This window comes from Dendrobium catenatum, unplaced genomic scaffold (assembly GCF_001605985.2).
Source record: "Dendrobium catenatum unplaced genomic scaffold, ASM160598v2 fragScaff_scaffold_853, whole genome shotgun sequence".
Lineage (NCBI taxonomy): Eukaryota > Viridiplantae > Streptophyta > Magnoliopsida > Asparagales > Orchidaceae > Dendrobium > Dendrobium catenatum.
Genome location: NW_021319315.1, coordinates 4,203,835 through 4,221,375, shown reverse-complemented (window position 1 = coordinate 4,221,375; position 17,541 = coordinate 4,203,835). Strand labels below are relative to the sequence as shown.

At 35.1% G+C, this 17,541-nt stretch overlaps 1 protein-coding gene across 2 annotated transcripts in view; it reads right to left on the bottom strand.

Moving 5' to 3' along the window:
* LOC110100428 (aldehyde dehydrogenase 22A1) overlaps positions 1-17,541 on the bottom strand; it is an 86,246-nt gene that overhangs the window by 41,774 nt on the left and 26,931 nt on the right. For both annotated transcript variants that reach the window (XM_028696950.1, XM_020827928.2), the window contains exon 6: positions 8,039-8,192. In XM_028696950.1, coding sequence (XP_028552783.1) covers positions 8,039-8,192 — 154 coding nt within the window. The remainder of the gene's footprint in view (positions 1-8,038; positions 8,193-17,541) is intronic.

Here is a 17,541-nt window from a genome sequence, read left to right as displayed (position 1 = left end):
AAAAATGGAGAAAGGTTAGTGGAAGATCAACGTATGGAGAAGGAGATAGGGTCGGAGAAGCTTCGGCTTGCGCTGCCTTGGAGTCGATAGAAAATAATAGTTTTTTCTAGCAATACCGAGCAAATACCTAATAATACCGAGCAAATCCCTAGCAATACCGAGCAAATCTTGAGCAAATACTGAGTTTTTTCTAGCAATACCGAGTTGTACTGAGTTTTTTCTAGCAATACCGAGTTGTACTGAGTTTTTTCTAGCAATACCGAGTTGTACTGAGTTTTTTCTAGCAATACCGAGTTGTACCGAGTTGTACTGAGTTTTTTCTAGCAATACCGAGTTGTACCGAGTTGTACTGAGTTTTTTCTAGCAATACCGAGTTGTACCGAGTTGTACTGAGTTTTTTCAAGCAAATCCTGAGCAAATACCGAGCAAATCCTGAGCAATACCGAGTTGTACTGAGTTTTTTCTAGCAATACCGAGCAAATACCTAGCAATACCGAGCAAATACTGAGCAAATACTGAGTTGTACCGAGTTGTACTGAGTTTTTTCTAGCAATATCGAGCAAATACCTAGCAATATCGAGCAAATCTCTAGCAATACCGAGCAAATCCAGAGCAAATACCAAGTTGTACCGAGTTGTAAAAAACTCGATACAACTCGATATTTGCATGGTATTGGTCTTCACAGAGCGGTATTTCTCGTTTTTGCAAAGCAATACCTAGCAAATACCGAGATACCGAGAAAATCGCGAACATAGCATTTCCGGGTTCCGCTCCGGGTCAAGTCGTCGGGCCGCGCGGTTTAGAGTAAGAGCACGTGGCGACATGTTATTGGCGGCCGAACGTAGCTCTACGTCAGGTCAGAGGACGTAATAATTCCTCCAAGTTATGGGTGAGGAAATTGCCAATGTCGAGCATCAATATTAAGACAGTGTCAGACTTTGATGTTGAGATGGTTTTGAAATGTTGATGTTTGTAGCTGCGTCAAACGTCAATGTTGAGATGACATCGGAGATTGTTGTGAAACCAAAATCACAGCCCACCAAAGAGAAATGAAAATAAAAATATTCGATGAATGGGGTAATAAGTGTGGCCAATTGATTTGATGTTATGGAAAGGAAATAAGAAATTTAGTTTTTATATTTTAAATAAATAAAAAATCTAAATACAAGAAATTATATTTAAAAAATGATAAAATATTTAAGAAATGCGTGTCCAATTTGTATTTAATATTTTTAGTTGAATATGCTTTCGGTGTATCAGACACGTATAGGAGGAATATCGAATGCATGTCGTGTCGAACACTGCACATCACTTTAAGGAGAAATCTGTGGGCTCCGAAAATTCGGCCCAAGTTTCCGCCCGCTTTTTTTTTTATTCGGCAAGGGAGTTTTAACTGAATATAAGTTCTGAGGTAAATTTTCTAAGGCAGATGGGTTTGTAGATAAGACACTACCCAGACATTTCGCCCTCATTTTGTGAGGACTTTATGATCTGAATTCTGGTTTCCTATAGGTGCAAGGCCCTATAGTTAATTACCCCTCTCGATCACGTGAGAGAACTTTCGATTAAGGCAAGTCGTCGATCAGATACGTAGAATATACGTGTTATATGGCATATAGTAGCAGCAATGGGTATTGATTTGAAAATATTTGGAAGTTTGGAAATTTGGGCAAATTTGATATTTAAAATAGAAATTTCACCATCGTGTACTTAAAGCGGATGGCGGGGGAATGGATGATGGACCCGATCAAGATCCCATGATTCCGTCGTCCCGGGCCATCGTGGTCCCTGGTCTACTTAGTCAGAGGAGGAAGTCGACCCAACCTGACAGAAGGATCATTGTCGGCAGCTATGAGTTTCTTCGTCCAAGGGGACCTTGTAGACCTGGGGTAATGTTTGTCTAAGGGGACAAATTTGAATCCACCTTAGCTGACAGAGGGCTTTGTGCCCTATCAATCATATCCTATTGATTCATATCTCAAGGATTTGTTGCCAATAAGGAACGTAACGGCGCTGGCCATAACCGGTATTTCGTGGTGCCATTAGGAGGCAAAACCACTCGGTCCAGAGGGCCCCGGGTCATAATCGTTTATCCTGCGGTGCCATTTGGCTGCAAAACCGCCGGTTAGAGGACACGTACCACGTCCTTACTCGCAGTAGATTATTTTGAGAATGGATCCTAGTAATATTTTCGACTAGGCATTTAGCTCTTTGTGAGCTGAAGTAGTTTTAAATTTGTCCACCTCGGGAAACTATTGCGGAGAGTGGATGGATTTTGCTTTAAGCGTTGGGATGGATAGTTTCATTTTTAAATATTTTTGGGATTTTTGAGAATATTCTGGATTTTTGTGGGTATTTGAAATTGAGTTTGGAAGACATTTGAAATTATTTGTGGACCCCTCCAGTTGATATATGCATTCAACACGGCCATCATCGGGGTGAGGGGACATTTCCATTTGTAGATATTTTCATTTCGTGGATGAACCTTGTCAACTCTGTTGAGCTGTCAACAGAGGATCGGGTTTCGTAAGCTTTGAGCCTTTATTAGTGAATCCTTTTGATTTTAGGCTTTGAAAGCCTAATATGAATGTATTGAAACAAATATTCTGGTCGCCACGGCCACATATTTGTTTGATGGTTCGAACCATGTCGACTTCTATTGACCCGTATAGAAGGATCAGGTTCGATCTTGAATTCACTTATTGACCCGCGCAGCTTCCCTAGACGTCACGTGTGTACCAATAACACGCTCGCCGGGGCCCATGCGGGTTATGATTGTATTTACCCCTTTTAGTGTGCCTATGTGTATACAAACTACTGTGCACATGCAGGGGTATTTTGAAATATTTGTAGACGCCTTCTGTCTGTTGTACGGAGGTTACAGATCCGGTGGTGTTGCGTAGCAGCTTCTGAATAGAGTTATTCGCTGCTTCGTACAAGGTAGACTGTCGTGCACTACTCGTTGCTTTCTGCAGGTGGATCGTAGTGTACTAACGAGTCTCCTGCTTTACGTTTGTAGTGTAGTCGTTTAGTATTTTGCTTATGGACAATAGATGGGGTATACAACGGGTCTCCCACAATGACTCGTAGGATCTTGCATTTGATACAATCATTTTTGTATTTTGTTGTAAACAGTATATTGGGTGTAGAATAGATCTCCTACAATAGTTCGTAGGAGCTTGCATTCACTGTGATATTCTCCCTTGTAGGTAGAAGATCCATTAAGCCTTTGATACATCTTCTGTCGTAGCTTGTAGATAGGATTGATGTATTTCAACATTGATAGAAAGAGGGTGGGTTGTATCCTTCATAATTCTCTTACTTCACCTTTGGGCATACCACATTGATTTTGTATAAATATCACTTGTAGGGACTTCATGGCAGTCATTGCATTAATTTTATTTTGTGCATCCTCATTTGTAGTAAGAATATTGTTTGCATGTTGATGTTTGCATTTTGTAGCATAAGAGCCCTCCATTTATTCCGAAGCTTCATGGAAGTATTATGGCTTGACAAGAATTGATAGTGATTCCATTACTCTTGATGAATCCTCAACTACCATAGGAATTTTTCTATTCATTACAACTCATCTAAAATTGCTTGCGAATACATTGCATTCCTCCATTCAATTGAGATGATCATTGTAGGCTAATTATAATTGCTCAAATAAGCTTTATACCAAAGCTTGTAATGGGTGATTGTTTGCTTGCTTGGATGAAATTCAGATGGATCACCCCCCCCCCTTTGATTAGCACTTGTATTTATATTACAATGACAATTCTTTAACCTTTAAGAGCTTAATGTTATGATTCAAGTTTCAAGTCAAAACTCATTGCATCAAGCTCTTTTGAGTTCAAGTTCAAAGTCCACTCAAGTCTTTACTTGAGTTTAAATGTCCAAGTCAAGTCCTTGTAGTTATATTGTGTCATTTGCAAGTTCAAGTCCCAAATGCTTGCAAAATCAAGTTCCCTTGAATTTTCAAATTGTTCAAGTCATGTTCTAGTTCTTTGTTCAACTCATTTGAGTTCAAGTAGTCCCCTGCTGTCTTGTAGAGTTCAAGTCCGAGTTAAAAATGAGTTCAAGTCCACTGCAGTCCCTTGAGTTCAATCATGTTCTAGTTCATTTCAATTAGAATTGAATTCATTTTGGTTCAAGTTCAATTAAGTAAATTGAATCAAGTCCACAAGTCCCAATCTGCTCCAAGTCCTTGTCTGTATTTCAGACAAAAATTCAGCAGCCTCCCGACGTCTCCCCCGTTTGGGAGAAAAACCAAGAGGCCGCCTACCCTCCACGTCAATAAAGACGTGCACGGTTGGTGTTTGTGAGACACCGCGGCGGTAATTTTTTTGTTTTTCTCCCACCACGCACAATAAAGGCATGCATAGGGTTTTAATAAGCATTTTTATTTGAAAAGCAATTTTGATTTTCCCCCGCTCGGAGGTACTTATGAGCGACCCCGCCTCGCCGTAGGTGCCGCACCGGGGTCCCATCCCACCACGCGCACCAAAGACGTGCTTGGGGCAGTTTTTCGGTTCGCCACAAACATTAAAGTAGAGTTTTGAGTTTAGAAGAATTCGTACCTTCGCGGGGTAGTCGGTGTTGGCACGTGGATCGAGGGGCACTCGCCTACCTCGTTGTAGGTGTCGCACCGGGGTCCCATCCCACCACACGCACTAAAGGCGTGCTTGGGGCTGTTTATCGGTCCGACACGAACATCGAGGTAAGGGAGGAAAGGGAATTTTATTTTATTTTTAATCACAATTAGTTATAATAATAATTTAAAAAAAAGAATTATAATTTTTAAAAAAATAACTAATTATAATAAATAATTAATCATAATTAATTATAATGATTAATAATTAATTTTAATAAAAATAACTAATCATAATTAATTTTTAGTAATTTATTAATAATAATAATTAACCATAATAATGATAAAAATTAATTAGAATTTATTTTAATTGAAATTAATTATTAATAATAATAATCAAATATAATTAAATATTTAATTATAATTAATTTAATTCAATATAGTAATAATAATAATATTATTAATATATATAAAAAAAATATGCCCAAAAGGGCTGTTTGGGACAGGATTTGGTTGCAAGAAGCACGTGAAAGGTAGCCGGCTACCTTCACAGCCAACGAGCTCCTATTGCTACTTCCGATCGGACCAGCAGGGAAAGTCGTCGAATGAGGTAGGTCTCTCTCTCTCTCTCTCTCTCTCTCTCTGTGTGAGGATTGGGAGGCAACTGCGGGAGCTAGGGCAGAGGATTGGGGTTGGCTTAAGTGAGGGAGAGGTCGGGCTTAGTGCGGCTTGAGGAGTTTTCACGCAAGCATAGGCGAAGGGAGGAGGAGGTCTGACGTCATCCTGGAGATCGGGACAGGAAATCGGGGCTGGACGGAGATCGGAGGAGGGACTGGCTTTGGCGATGGCTGCTCGAGTGGAAGATGATGGCTTCGGTTTGGAGTTGAGAGGGAGAGTCGTGTGGAAGCAGCGAACGAAAGCCTTGGCTTCATTCGGTATTTAACGACGCTGAGGGAGGCTTGATCGAGGCGATTTCACGCGACTTACGGGATCTGATCGCAAACGGCGCCGAATCAGCAGGGAATCAGCGGGATTTGAGTGGAATTCCTGGAGAAGTTCGGCATGTTTCATGGATCCAACGGTTATGAGATGTATACGTTGGATTTTTACTTTGCTTTCTTCTTCCTTTTGTTCCTTTGGGTATGACATGAGGGTCAACAAAAGTATCTGTGCATCATAGAAGATAGTGATACATGTGAATAGGGTATGATATGACCAGAAGCATGTGACCATTCTATGAATGGGTTCATTAAATTTGCATCTAACGTGAACCAATCTATCATTATCAATACAATTTTACAACTTTGTGGATCACGCACAAGACTCTTTCATTTACCTTCATAGACTCAGCCTGACAATAAAGAATATCTGACTTGACCTTAATAGGATAAAAATGGCCAATAAGCTTACAGTTCTCTGCTTACAAATCCCTCAATTACAAGCCCGGATGAGAATTCCAATCTGATCTTTGATTTAATATTAATAACATGCAAGCAAGCTTTCTTTTGGATGCCATTTTATGAGCTATACAGAAAGAAGCTTGAACCAAATATATTATGAAAAAAACCAATGGCTTCAACCAAATCAAACCACATTTGCTGATAACTAGTGTATTGGCACCTGTACCCTGGCTGGATGATTCTAACATGTAGAGTTGTTGGTATGCCCTATTGTTAGTTCAAGAATAAAATGGAATATTGCTAATTCCAGAATCAAATGGAATAAGCATTTACCATAGAGATCGAAGTTTTAAATATGCAACAAAAAGGAGACATAACGGGAAGCAAACTCTAGCATAACTTGAAAGCTCTCCGCAAGAGAGAGCAAGAAAGATTTGCATTGGCCACATTGGGCACTTTTTGACAGGAGAAGACTGGAGGTAAATGGCCTCACTTTCCTTCTCTACTCAGCCTGAACATGGCCATCGTATTAAACTCGGAGATGACGGGTGTGTTGAAATCATTAACAAGACCAACAATATAAAGATAAATTCTAAGTAAACTGAAAGAACAATATCTAAACAAACTCTAATTGAGAAAGTTGAAAAGAAAAGTAATTCAATTTAGAAACAACTGTGCAGATTCACGACGGTAGGTTAGAGAAAAACAGATGCTTGATTTTAGTGGGAGTTAGGCAAATGAAACTAGTTGAAGGTATGTGCAAGTCTTAATTCTGTAATTTTCTTGTTGCTGTAATATGTTATATTATTCGAAATAAAGTCATTAGCTACCCAACAGAGATGGATAATCAACTCTAAAAGTGTTTTGCTCATGGTTGACAAGCCGAGTACTTGCGAATTATAATACTTTCGTTTGCATGCTCCCCACTAAACTGAAATACTGATATGTGAAGATTTGAAAAGAAAGAATGCCAAAAAGCATTCCCAAAACAAGCTCAAGGTATTTGCATCCAACTAAATTATAGTATGAGCACTCTTAGAGGGGTTCCAAAATTTATGTGCTAGTATGCCATCGCAGCCTGAGAGCTAGGTTGTCATCTCATAAACTAACAATTGGCTTATAATAAAATAATAATAATTGTGACTATGCTCTTTTGCATTTTATACCGATGATTAATTAATGCAATGATTAATTTGACAAAATAAATTGTGTCATAAGAATTTATGCACTTGTATTAGGGGTGTAAAAGAGCCGAGTAGTGACCTTATCAAGTCGAACTCAAAAGGCGAGCTCGAACTCGAGCACATCCCACAGTAAACGAGCTCGAGCTAGCTCACAAGCCATGGCAGGATTTTTTAAAATTTATGCGGGATTTAAAAAATTTAAAATTTAATAAATATGTTTAGCATCTAATATTATTTTTTAGCGCGTCGCTTCCAGGGGACGCCCTAGCATTAACACAATTTCTTAAAGGATTCATGTCATTATTGTTCGACAAGTTTTACGCTGGCTGTCGACTACCTAACGCAACCCTCCACTTTTCTCATCCAGGACTTGGGACCTGGCAACGGCAGAAGAAAGAAAATAAAATAAATTAAATAAATAAAATAAAATTATTTTAAAAATATTAATAATTATTCGAGGTGGCTCGCGAGCACACAAGTCGAGCCTCATCAAGCTCGAACTCAAGCTCGTTTAAATGAGCTCGACTTTCAGCTGGAGCTTGACTCATGAGCTCGTCTCGCGAGTCCATAAGCGAGTTGAGATCGAGCCGGCTCGGCTCACTTACATCCCTACTTGTATTCCTTACTGAAACTCTCAAACCCAAAACCAACCTGCACAAGGAGCATGCCCCTAACAAAAGCCTAACAAGATTCAAAGCACTAGCCTAGCAAGATTCAAAGCATTAGGTTTTGATATGAATGAAAAGACAGAAGAAAGAAAATCAAGAGGACATAAGATTGGCGATAGAAAACTTTAACCATCCATACACAACTTCGAGGAAACCATGTGCTTTTTTTTTTTGCATGATATTCAAGTATTATACCTTTATCACCACACCATTTCCTGAGAAAACAGCAGCTAGCATTGGATTGAAAATGTTGTGAAATGGATAATTCCAAGAAATAATTGCTCCAATCACACCTAAGGGATGAAATTCTACTTTTGATCTCTTATGCAGCATTGATCTACCGGAAGATCTGCAATCAATTGAGACAACATATACAACTTAATTAGTAATATGAGAAGTAACAAAGTGAGATCTCGAGGGTTCAACAAAAGCTCTATTTGATAGTACAATTTTCTATTTAGCTCCCTGGTATTAAATAAATAGCGTTTTCTGAACGAGAAAGAGGACAAGATTCATTATTTACATGCAGTCATGCTATACTGTTTGTAGCGTCATTTGTTTACAATGAAATTACTATTAGCTCGTTTTATGATTATCTTCACAAACGAAGAGCCATTTCTAGCTGAAAACAAACCCCAACCTAATCTATATCCAAGAAAGAATATAAAAGAGTATAGCCAAAAACATGATTAGATCTCGAGGGTTATCACGAAGAGCCCAATATAAAGAAACAAAATGTTTATAGAAAAGAACCAATACCCAAAAAACTTCTATGGAGGAAACTTGTCTGTCAAGGAGATTAATGAACAAAATAAATATTTATCTGTTGCTTATTGATCTTTAAAAAAAAATCACATGATCAAGTCTGACAAGAATTGATATAATGGATCATAAAAAGAGAAGAGGTTTTTCAATGGTAGAAAAACTATTAAAGCTATGTATGATAAAGTGGTGACTAGAATTAGATATAGATAAGGTAACCAACAAGTTACCAATTATAGGCAGATTCTTTCAATGATGCATTCAATTTGCATTAGTTGTGCCAGCTATAAAAAATGCTTATATAAATATTCAGCATGAGGCAAAATCTTATTAACAAAAAATCTAGTTTTGATAGTGAGTACATCCAAAGTATGTTGAAGTAGGTATTCAAAGATATTTACAAAAGATAAGAACTGTAGGATTGTTCGAACAAAAATTAATACATAATATCCAATTTTCATGATATGTAAGTAATAACTGTCCATAAATATTTTTAAATGATTAAGAAAATACTCAATTGTGATGGGTTTATAAATCTTTTAGCTATTCTAAGAAAATACGGAACATATGACACTAGTTATAGATCTAAATCTATATGTAAAATGAATAAGTGCCTTATGAGTACTATATGACAATAGAAGGCATGGATATTCCAGGAATACCTTAAAGGACCAAGACAATAGAAATAAGTGGAAGACTTTCTTAATTTAATTCTCCACTGATTATGGTGTACAAGTTTAGTTTGAATAGAAAAGAGGGGGAAAATTATCCAGTAATTTCCCATGGAGTCATGGACCACAAATAAACAATCCTTGCTAGTGCTTGTTTTGGAGATATATTATATAAAGAATATTTTAGAAATATCTATCTACATATTATTATGGTAGAATGAGAGAACTCAAATAAAGAACTTCAAATTTACAAGAGAGCTTTATATCAAAATAGAGCACTCTCAAATCTTTTGACCTTTTTATTAATACTCAAATACAAGTAAAAAACCACATTGATAGGTGGAGTAAGAAGCAGAGTAAAAGGAGAAGGAAAAATTAAGGGAAGAAGAAAATCAAGGTAAGCAATTTAGTTGTTTAAAGTGGTTGTATAGACTTTCAAAGGTTGGTGCAAGTATCTAAAGAAAATGTTATCAATTGTGTTAGGATTTAATAGTATATGCAGCAGGGAAGTTTGAAATAATTTACAAAAGAAAAAGGGTGTAAGGTGCCGGATTTGAGAAGGCAATTCATCAAAGAGGTAAAGTAATGCAATTTTAAATTAAAAAGCAAAAGCTGTCATTTATGGACATGTCCATTTATATTTAACAAAATTAAAGGAAACTCTGCATTAAAGTTAATGATTTTGCTTAGGATGTATTCATAGCCAAATGTTCAGGTATGAATAATCATATATAAACTTGAATAGTTTAAGTTTAAAATTAGATATATAATAATTAGAAAAATATTTTTCTAATTGACAATATGTAGGAAAAAAGCACTAATTTATGTAACGCATACTTATTCTTTTAATGCAAGCAGTGTAGAAGATGTATCTTATATAAAGCATGAAATATGACAAATCAAGTATGAGTGCATCAACTTTGAAGCCTGATAAATATCATATTAGAAAAATAGTTAACATTGAAATGAAATAAAACCTGCGATGTAGGAGGGTCAAAAGGGACCTCAATGGAGGCAAAAGGAACCTCAATGTAGTTCAATGACAATAATATCAGGTTTTACCTAGACTCTATTAAATATTATAATGAAAGCCATAAAAGCTAATTATATGTAAAATGATAGCCAAAACATATTATAAGCAATATTGATATTATGCATAGGCGTCAAATAAAACGAAAGATGATCCTGAATATGTTCTAAGTTGTTTCACTATTATTTTATGAGTTTAATTCAGTTATGATTTCAATTATTTTATTCACTATAATGTCTTATTTAATTTTTGATTAAAATTACATAACTTTATGAGCTTTATAGCTCGCCAATTTTTATATTGTCTGTTATCACACGAAAGGGCAAAGAAAAAGTAGAAGCATATTACAATCAGGCTTATTTGGCTTTATATTCTATTGTGTAGTAGTGTTAGTAAGTCTACAGCAAAGGTATGTAGATTGTTTATCAGTGTATTGTTTTGGATTTCTTAGTGGCTCTGTAATGATATTTATGATATAAGTGAAACTGTATGGATGATGATTCTGTTTATTCAGAAATGTGATTTTGTGGATGGAATATCTTTATGAAAAATATTAAAGTTTTTTTGTGGAATTTTAAGAATTTTTATGTTGTTTCTTTGTTGCACCCTGCATTTGCTAGTGGATTTTATATATCACTGATCTAAGGGACTAGAAGGGCCTACCATTTGATCAAAACGTCACAATAAAATGAAGGCTTGACAATGTTAAAAAGAAAAGGAGCATGTGCATAAAATTGCAAGTAAAGGCCACCTAGTAATCCTATGAAGGTAAAGATCAATAGCTCCATGAAAGAAAAGAGGAGCTTCAATATCAAGATGTTTAATTAGGAAAGATGTGATTTTTATACCTTTGAATGGCTCTTACAGACTTGATGCAAACCATCAAGCAAATTTAGTTGGTGTTATCACTAGATCAAGATAAAAAATTAAAATGAAATCAAGAGCTACAATGGCCCAGTCATAAGATCAAGATCAATAAGTCATGATGGATTCAAAAGCCAGAAGGCCATCATCACCATTCACCATGTATAAATAAAAAATGTTTGATATGAAAAATATTGAAATTGTAGATATTTTAAATTTTGAATCTTCAACCATTAATTCTCCTTTCAAATGATAGCTTTCAATTACTTTTCCCTCATATTAAATTATTCCTGCCTTGTTTGAAGGCCATTATGGAAGGCAACAACTTTTTAGTACTCCACAACCTTATTTCCTCCCTCTAACCTTTATTTTCACCAACTATCCTTTAATATTTTCCCCACCCCAATTTTCTAGGTATTTTTTAATTTAAAAAATTAAAATTTGATATATTAATTTAGATATTATTTGAATGAATAAAAGAGAAAATTCTGAAGCTTTGAAAAAAAATAAATAGAGAAATCTCTAGAATTGAGAGCTTAGTAGCCGGGCCCCTCTTATTTGGGTTCTTCTTAGTGAAACACCAAGATATATTTCTTCAAGTTTTTTATCTATCTCACGATCTCTTATAGCATATTCCCCCCATCTTCCTAGCATCACAAAAAAGAAATCCCCAAGAATATATAACCAACTAGGGACCCCTAAAACACATTTGATCTCCACCATTTGCTCTAAATCCAACCACCACACATTACCCTAACATTACATAGCCTTTTCAACCCCTCAATACTTAATCCCCTCCACTAACTAATATATAAAAACTAATCAAATCAATACAAACTAGGCTTTGGCTTGGACTTCACTCCCTATCATTTGGCCTCTAAACCATTTGGATTTTCACCAAACATTTTAAACACTGTCGTTGTCAGGTCCCAAGTCTTGGATGAGAAAAGTGGAGGGTTGCGATAGGTAGTTGACAGCCAGCGTAAAACTTGTCGAATAATAATAAGATGAATCCCTATTTCGGTTGGGTTACATCAAGGATCAGCCTTAAGCTCATATCTTTTTGCTTTAGTCATGGATGTTCTCACTAGACATTTGCAAGAAGATGTACCTTGGTGTATGCTTTTTGCAAATGATATTCTTCTTGTTGATAAAACTAGAGAGGGAGTTGAAGGTAAACATGAATTATGAAGGTCAACCTTAGAGGCTAAAGGTTTTTGCTTGAGTAGATCTAAAACAGAATATATGGATTGTAATTTTAGTAGTAATAGACCTAGTGAAGGGATTTTGACTTTGGGCTATCAAGTCATTAATAAGAGTACACGTTTTAGATATCTTGGATATAGTGTTCAAAGCCATGGTGAAATAGATGGGGATATTATTAGCAAAATTCAAGTTGGATGATTGAAGTGGAGGAATGCATCGGGCTTGTTGTGTGATAGAAAAGTACACCTCAAACTCAAGGGAAAATTCTATAAGATGGTGGTGAGGCCTGCAATGCTTTATAGTGTCGAATGTTGGCCATTAAAAGAGAAGCATAATACTAAGTTAAGTGTGGCAGAGATAAGGATGCTCAGGTGGATGAGTGGCTTTACCCTTATAGATAGGGTACGAAATGAGCATATATGTGTAAAGGTTGGAGTAGCTCCAATAGAAGATAAGATTAGAAAGAGTCTCCTTAGATGGTTTGGTCACATAAAACGGTGGCCTTCCGATGACCCGGTTAGGAGAGTAGAGGTATTAGATTTGACTTGTATTAAGAAAGATAGAGGCAGACCTAAAAAGAATTGGTTAGAAAATATTAGGAATGATCTTTTTTTACTAGATTTAAAGGAGTATTTGACTTTTAATAGGACACAATGAAGAAAAAAGATTCATATAGCCGACCCCACGAAGTGGGATAAAGGCTTGATGTTGTTGTTATTCTAAATCACACCTCAAGACACTAGCCTAACATTCCAAGTGCCCCATGCCTCGAATGCCCTAGAAACCCTAGATTCAAAACCCCAAAGGGAACCCTAGGATGGATCATGACCTAGCCACTTAGTCAACATCTTCATTTCAACCACCACCATAAATAAAATTATTCCAACCACTCAAGAGCAAGCCCCACATCATTAGCCCCTCACTACAACAAGTAAAAGGCTTGAATCACACATTCCATGGCTGGCTCACCTTGGTATGAAAGCTAAAGCCTAGATTTTGGCAATTTCAGGATAACACACATTTGGAGATTGGGATCTAGAACATTTGATATTTGTAGATCCACCATCTAATAAGGGGTAATCTCTGTCTATGGAATTTGGTAATTTTTATTCATTTTTGTTTATAAAAATCAAATAGAAAATTATATATTATTCCACGTTTGTACTTAGCTCCTACTAGTTACCTCCACCACAAAACTAGACTAACCTACCTTAAAACACCATATTGAGTGAATTCCTTAGTGATTGATCAACATAAAAATCACCAACCAACCTAGAATGCAAATCTACATATAGGAGACAACTTTACATTGGACCAACTAGTGGTTTATTATAGGAAGCATATTTCGCAAAATTTTATCATATATACGCACCCAAAAATTTAGTGCAAAAAGTTTAAAATTCATAAACACATGCATTAAACATTCCTTTGCATAAGTATTACATAAATTAAAAATAATAATAATCAACCCCTCAAAAAGGGGCAAATTTTTTTCTAGCATCTTATGAACCTTATCCATGAATATCAAACCATCGAATTCAATCTCAATGATCAAGTTGAGGGTATAGCCAAGATGGTACAAGTGATAAATACTATGCTCCATGAGAGTAGTTTAAGACATCAAGAAAGTATGGAGCAAACTAAGACCCAATTTCACAAGGGTGATAATCATATTCATGAGCTGAAGAATAAAAAAGCTATTTTTGTGGTAGAATGCAAGACTTAGCTTGATTTATTTTTAAAATTAAAAAATTAATTTAGTTTAAAAATATACTAAACATGCTTTTAGAAAACAAGAAATCTAAAATAGGCCCGAGTTAAATCATAAGCATGTTATGCAAGTAGAATTTCTTCAAAAAATTTTATTTGTTATGAAACATTAGCCTCGAAAATATAAGAAACCTACAAATGCCTTAACAATAGTGACATTTGTGTTATTTCCTAAAAATTTCAGATACCTTTTAATAGACTTAAAGAATAATACTCAATATGCCCTAATTTTCATGCCATTTATCCTAACCATTTAGGCAAGCCCTTAAAATTCAAGAACCATTTTCAATTCTTGAGGGTTACTAGTATAAAGGAAAGCAACTATGCATACTTAGATCCTCTCTTAAGAAATTACTCGGAGCAGAGTTGCATTTTGGCAATAATATAACAAGACATTTTGGAAAGTATAAGACAATAGGTTTGACAAGGTCTAAGCTTTATTGGCTCTCGCTAAAGAGGAAATTTTAAAGATTAGTAGCTCAGTGCTACACTTGCAAGCAAACCAAAGCTGCTAAAAAGAGACTAGAAAATTACATTGCATTGCCTATGCCCTATAGACCTTAGGAGAATTTATCTATAAATTTTATCTTCAGATTATCAGGGCAACAAGAGAGAATGCTAAAAAATTTATTATAGTTGACAAATTCTCCAAAATAGCATATTTTATATATTTTTGAAAGATATATGTTGCATCAGACATAGAAAGGCTATTTTTTGGGGGGAAATTGTGAGATTATATGGCTTAACCTTGACTGCAGTGTCAAATAGAGATGCAAGATTTATTTCCCATTTTTTATAAAACTATTAAAAATTGGTACAAAATTAAAATTTTCTTCTTACTTTCACTATTGGATTGATGGTAAGACTAAAGTTGTTAACAAAAACATAGGAATTGGTTGAGATGGTAGAAAAAAATTTGGGAAGTTAGGATTTTCATCCAACCATTTATAAGTTTGCCTACAATAATACTATCTTTACAACAACCAAGAAAACAGCATTTGTGATAGTATTTGAACAAAATTCAGTAAGACTTGTTGATATTGGTACCATTCCTAATCATGTATTTTCTGATAATCCTTTTACATTCATAGAAGATTTTCAAACTCCTTCACACTAATATAAGGGAATAGATAGCCAAAAGCAATGCATATATGAATCGTTTCAATAAAGGTTTGAGGTTTGCACCTCAAGGTATGTGCCTCGATTTGAGGCGCAGCTAAGACGCATCGATTCTTATGCTCTGATACTAAAGGATATTTCTTCGTCGTTCCAACGAAATTTGGATTGGGGTTTTCTCTAAAGTCGGAACCCTAAACCGGATAACAAATCACTTACCTACTCCAATCAAATCTAAATAATAGATTTGATGAAGATGAGAAGGATGAACAGTGCAGGTGATACAGACAGTAAAAACCTGAATATTACAGATGTAATCAAGCAGCAAAAAATTACAGCAAATTATAATGAATCAACATAAGGGTTAGTACATATATAACAATATAATATAATATTATCTTGAGGTGACCGAGTCAACCATTAAAAGTTATATATGGTATACTATAATAATAATAAAAAAATTAGAGCGCAAAAATAAAGTTAGTGAACATAAATTTAAAAAAAAAACAAAAAATAAAATTAAACAAAAATAAAATATAAGAAATATAAAGTTTCTGGAGGCTCAGCTGACCATTTAAAAAATAAAAAAATAAAAGAAATGAAAAGTGAAAGAAATAAAGGAAATAAAAAGTTAGAGGTGGAAAATGAAATAAGAATGAAACAAAGGTAAGCAGTCAAACAGCCTCAAAGAGTATGTTCTTCAAAAATTTGTTTCCTATTTACAAGTCCTTGGGGATGAAGATTTATAATATATATATTAAAATTCTTGTGAAGTTTGATAAGTTCAACCCGAAGAATACTTCTTCGTAAAATTCTTTAAGATGTTAAATTTCTATTCTAGAGTTCTTTTACCCTTTAGATTTATAGTCTGAAATCTTCCAATATTATTTCAGCACATCTTAAAACCTCACAAAGTAGTTGACCCTAAAATTTCCCTCGAATACTCCCTTGCTTAAACAGGAATCAAAGTAGGCATTGACTTAACCGATCTGTTGGCAGACTAAAAATAATATCTTTTGGAAAAAGATTCTCCAAGATAGAAAGATAATCTTTCAAGTTTAAGAAAGAAAATAAAACTAACAAGGTAGGAAGACTAGAAAAACATAGAAAATGATTTGGAAACTAAAGATAAAAGGTTTATTACAAACCTTGAAAAGTTTTTCTTCTTTATTCCAAGACTTGAAACTACTAGACATTATTTACAAGAGATGACTCTCACTTTCTTCTCTCAAGAGATTTCTCTCTTACTCTCATTTCCACTCTTCACTCACTTCACTCCACACACCCATATATTCACAAAGAACTCTCATGGGTATTTATAAACCTTTTCCCATGGTTACCTTTTACTATGACACACTCATGGTTAAACATACCTTACCATGGTTTACAAACATAATTACACATTATTACAAATAGTATCAAATAGTAACTAAGTGGAGCACTTTGGAGTTCCTTCTTCTGGATGAAATTAATATTGAAAAGTAGAAGATTCTTCATGTTGGGTATAGAAAATCTTCTAGAGATAGTATGTATGAAAAGTAGCAGTGTTGTATAGTCGTATTTTGATGTGGGTCCTACCACACTTCCAAAGATTCTGTTCTGAAATTAACACAAGTAGAGTTTAGAAAATACATACCTTCGGTATACAAGTTGTGAAAACCCGAAAATGCCGTTTTAGACCTCGCACGCTTTTCAAAGCGCCGCGACGAGTTTTAAGTGAAAAATTCAATGTTGTCGGATTTCAACGGGTTTAATTTTAGAAAATCCTACGCAAAATTCGCCGGGTCGTGACACAAGTGGAGATCTTTGGATTTATTTTTCTCTTTATCATTTATTTGGGTAGATTTCTTATAACTCTCAACCAATCCTTCATTGTTTGTTTTGTATTTGAATTCATAAAAATATCTATTTTCTAAGTTGAAGCTCATGTATATTTTTTCAATAAGAGTCTCACCTATTAATAGATAACTGTCGAAATTCAATGAGTGATCCCAAAACCAATATGAACTTTATACTACCGTTCTTCAATGATTTATGTGTTCTTCTATTGGTAAAGGCAATATTGCTCATCTAAATCTGATGGGCTTAATATATTTTATTCTCCAAAATTTTCATAGTCCCTATCAGCCTCTTTAGTAGAAATCTTATATATATAATTCTGGCTAAATTTTTTTTTTCTTGCCAATCTGGATGGCTTGATTCTATGATTATTTGGATGTCTCCAAAAGTTTTTGTTCAAGCATAGCTTATTTCTCGGGACATCTTGTTTCCAAATATCA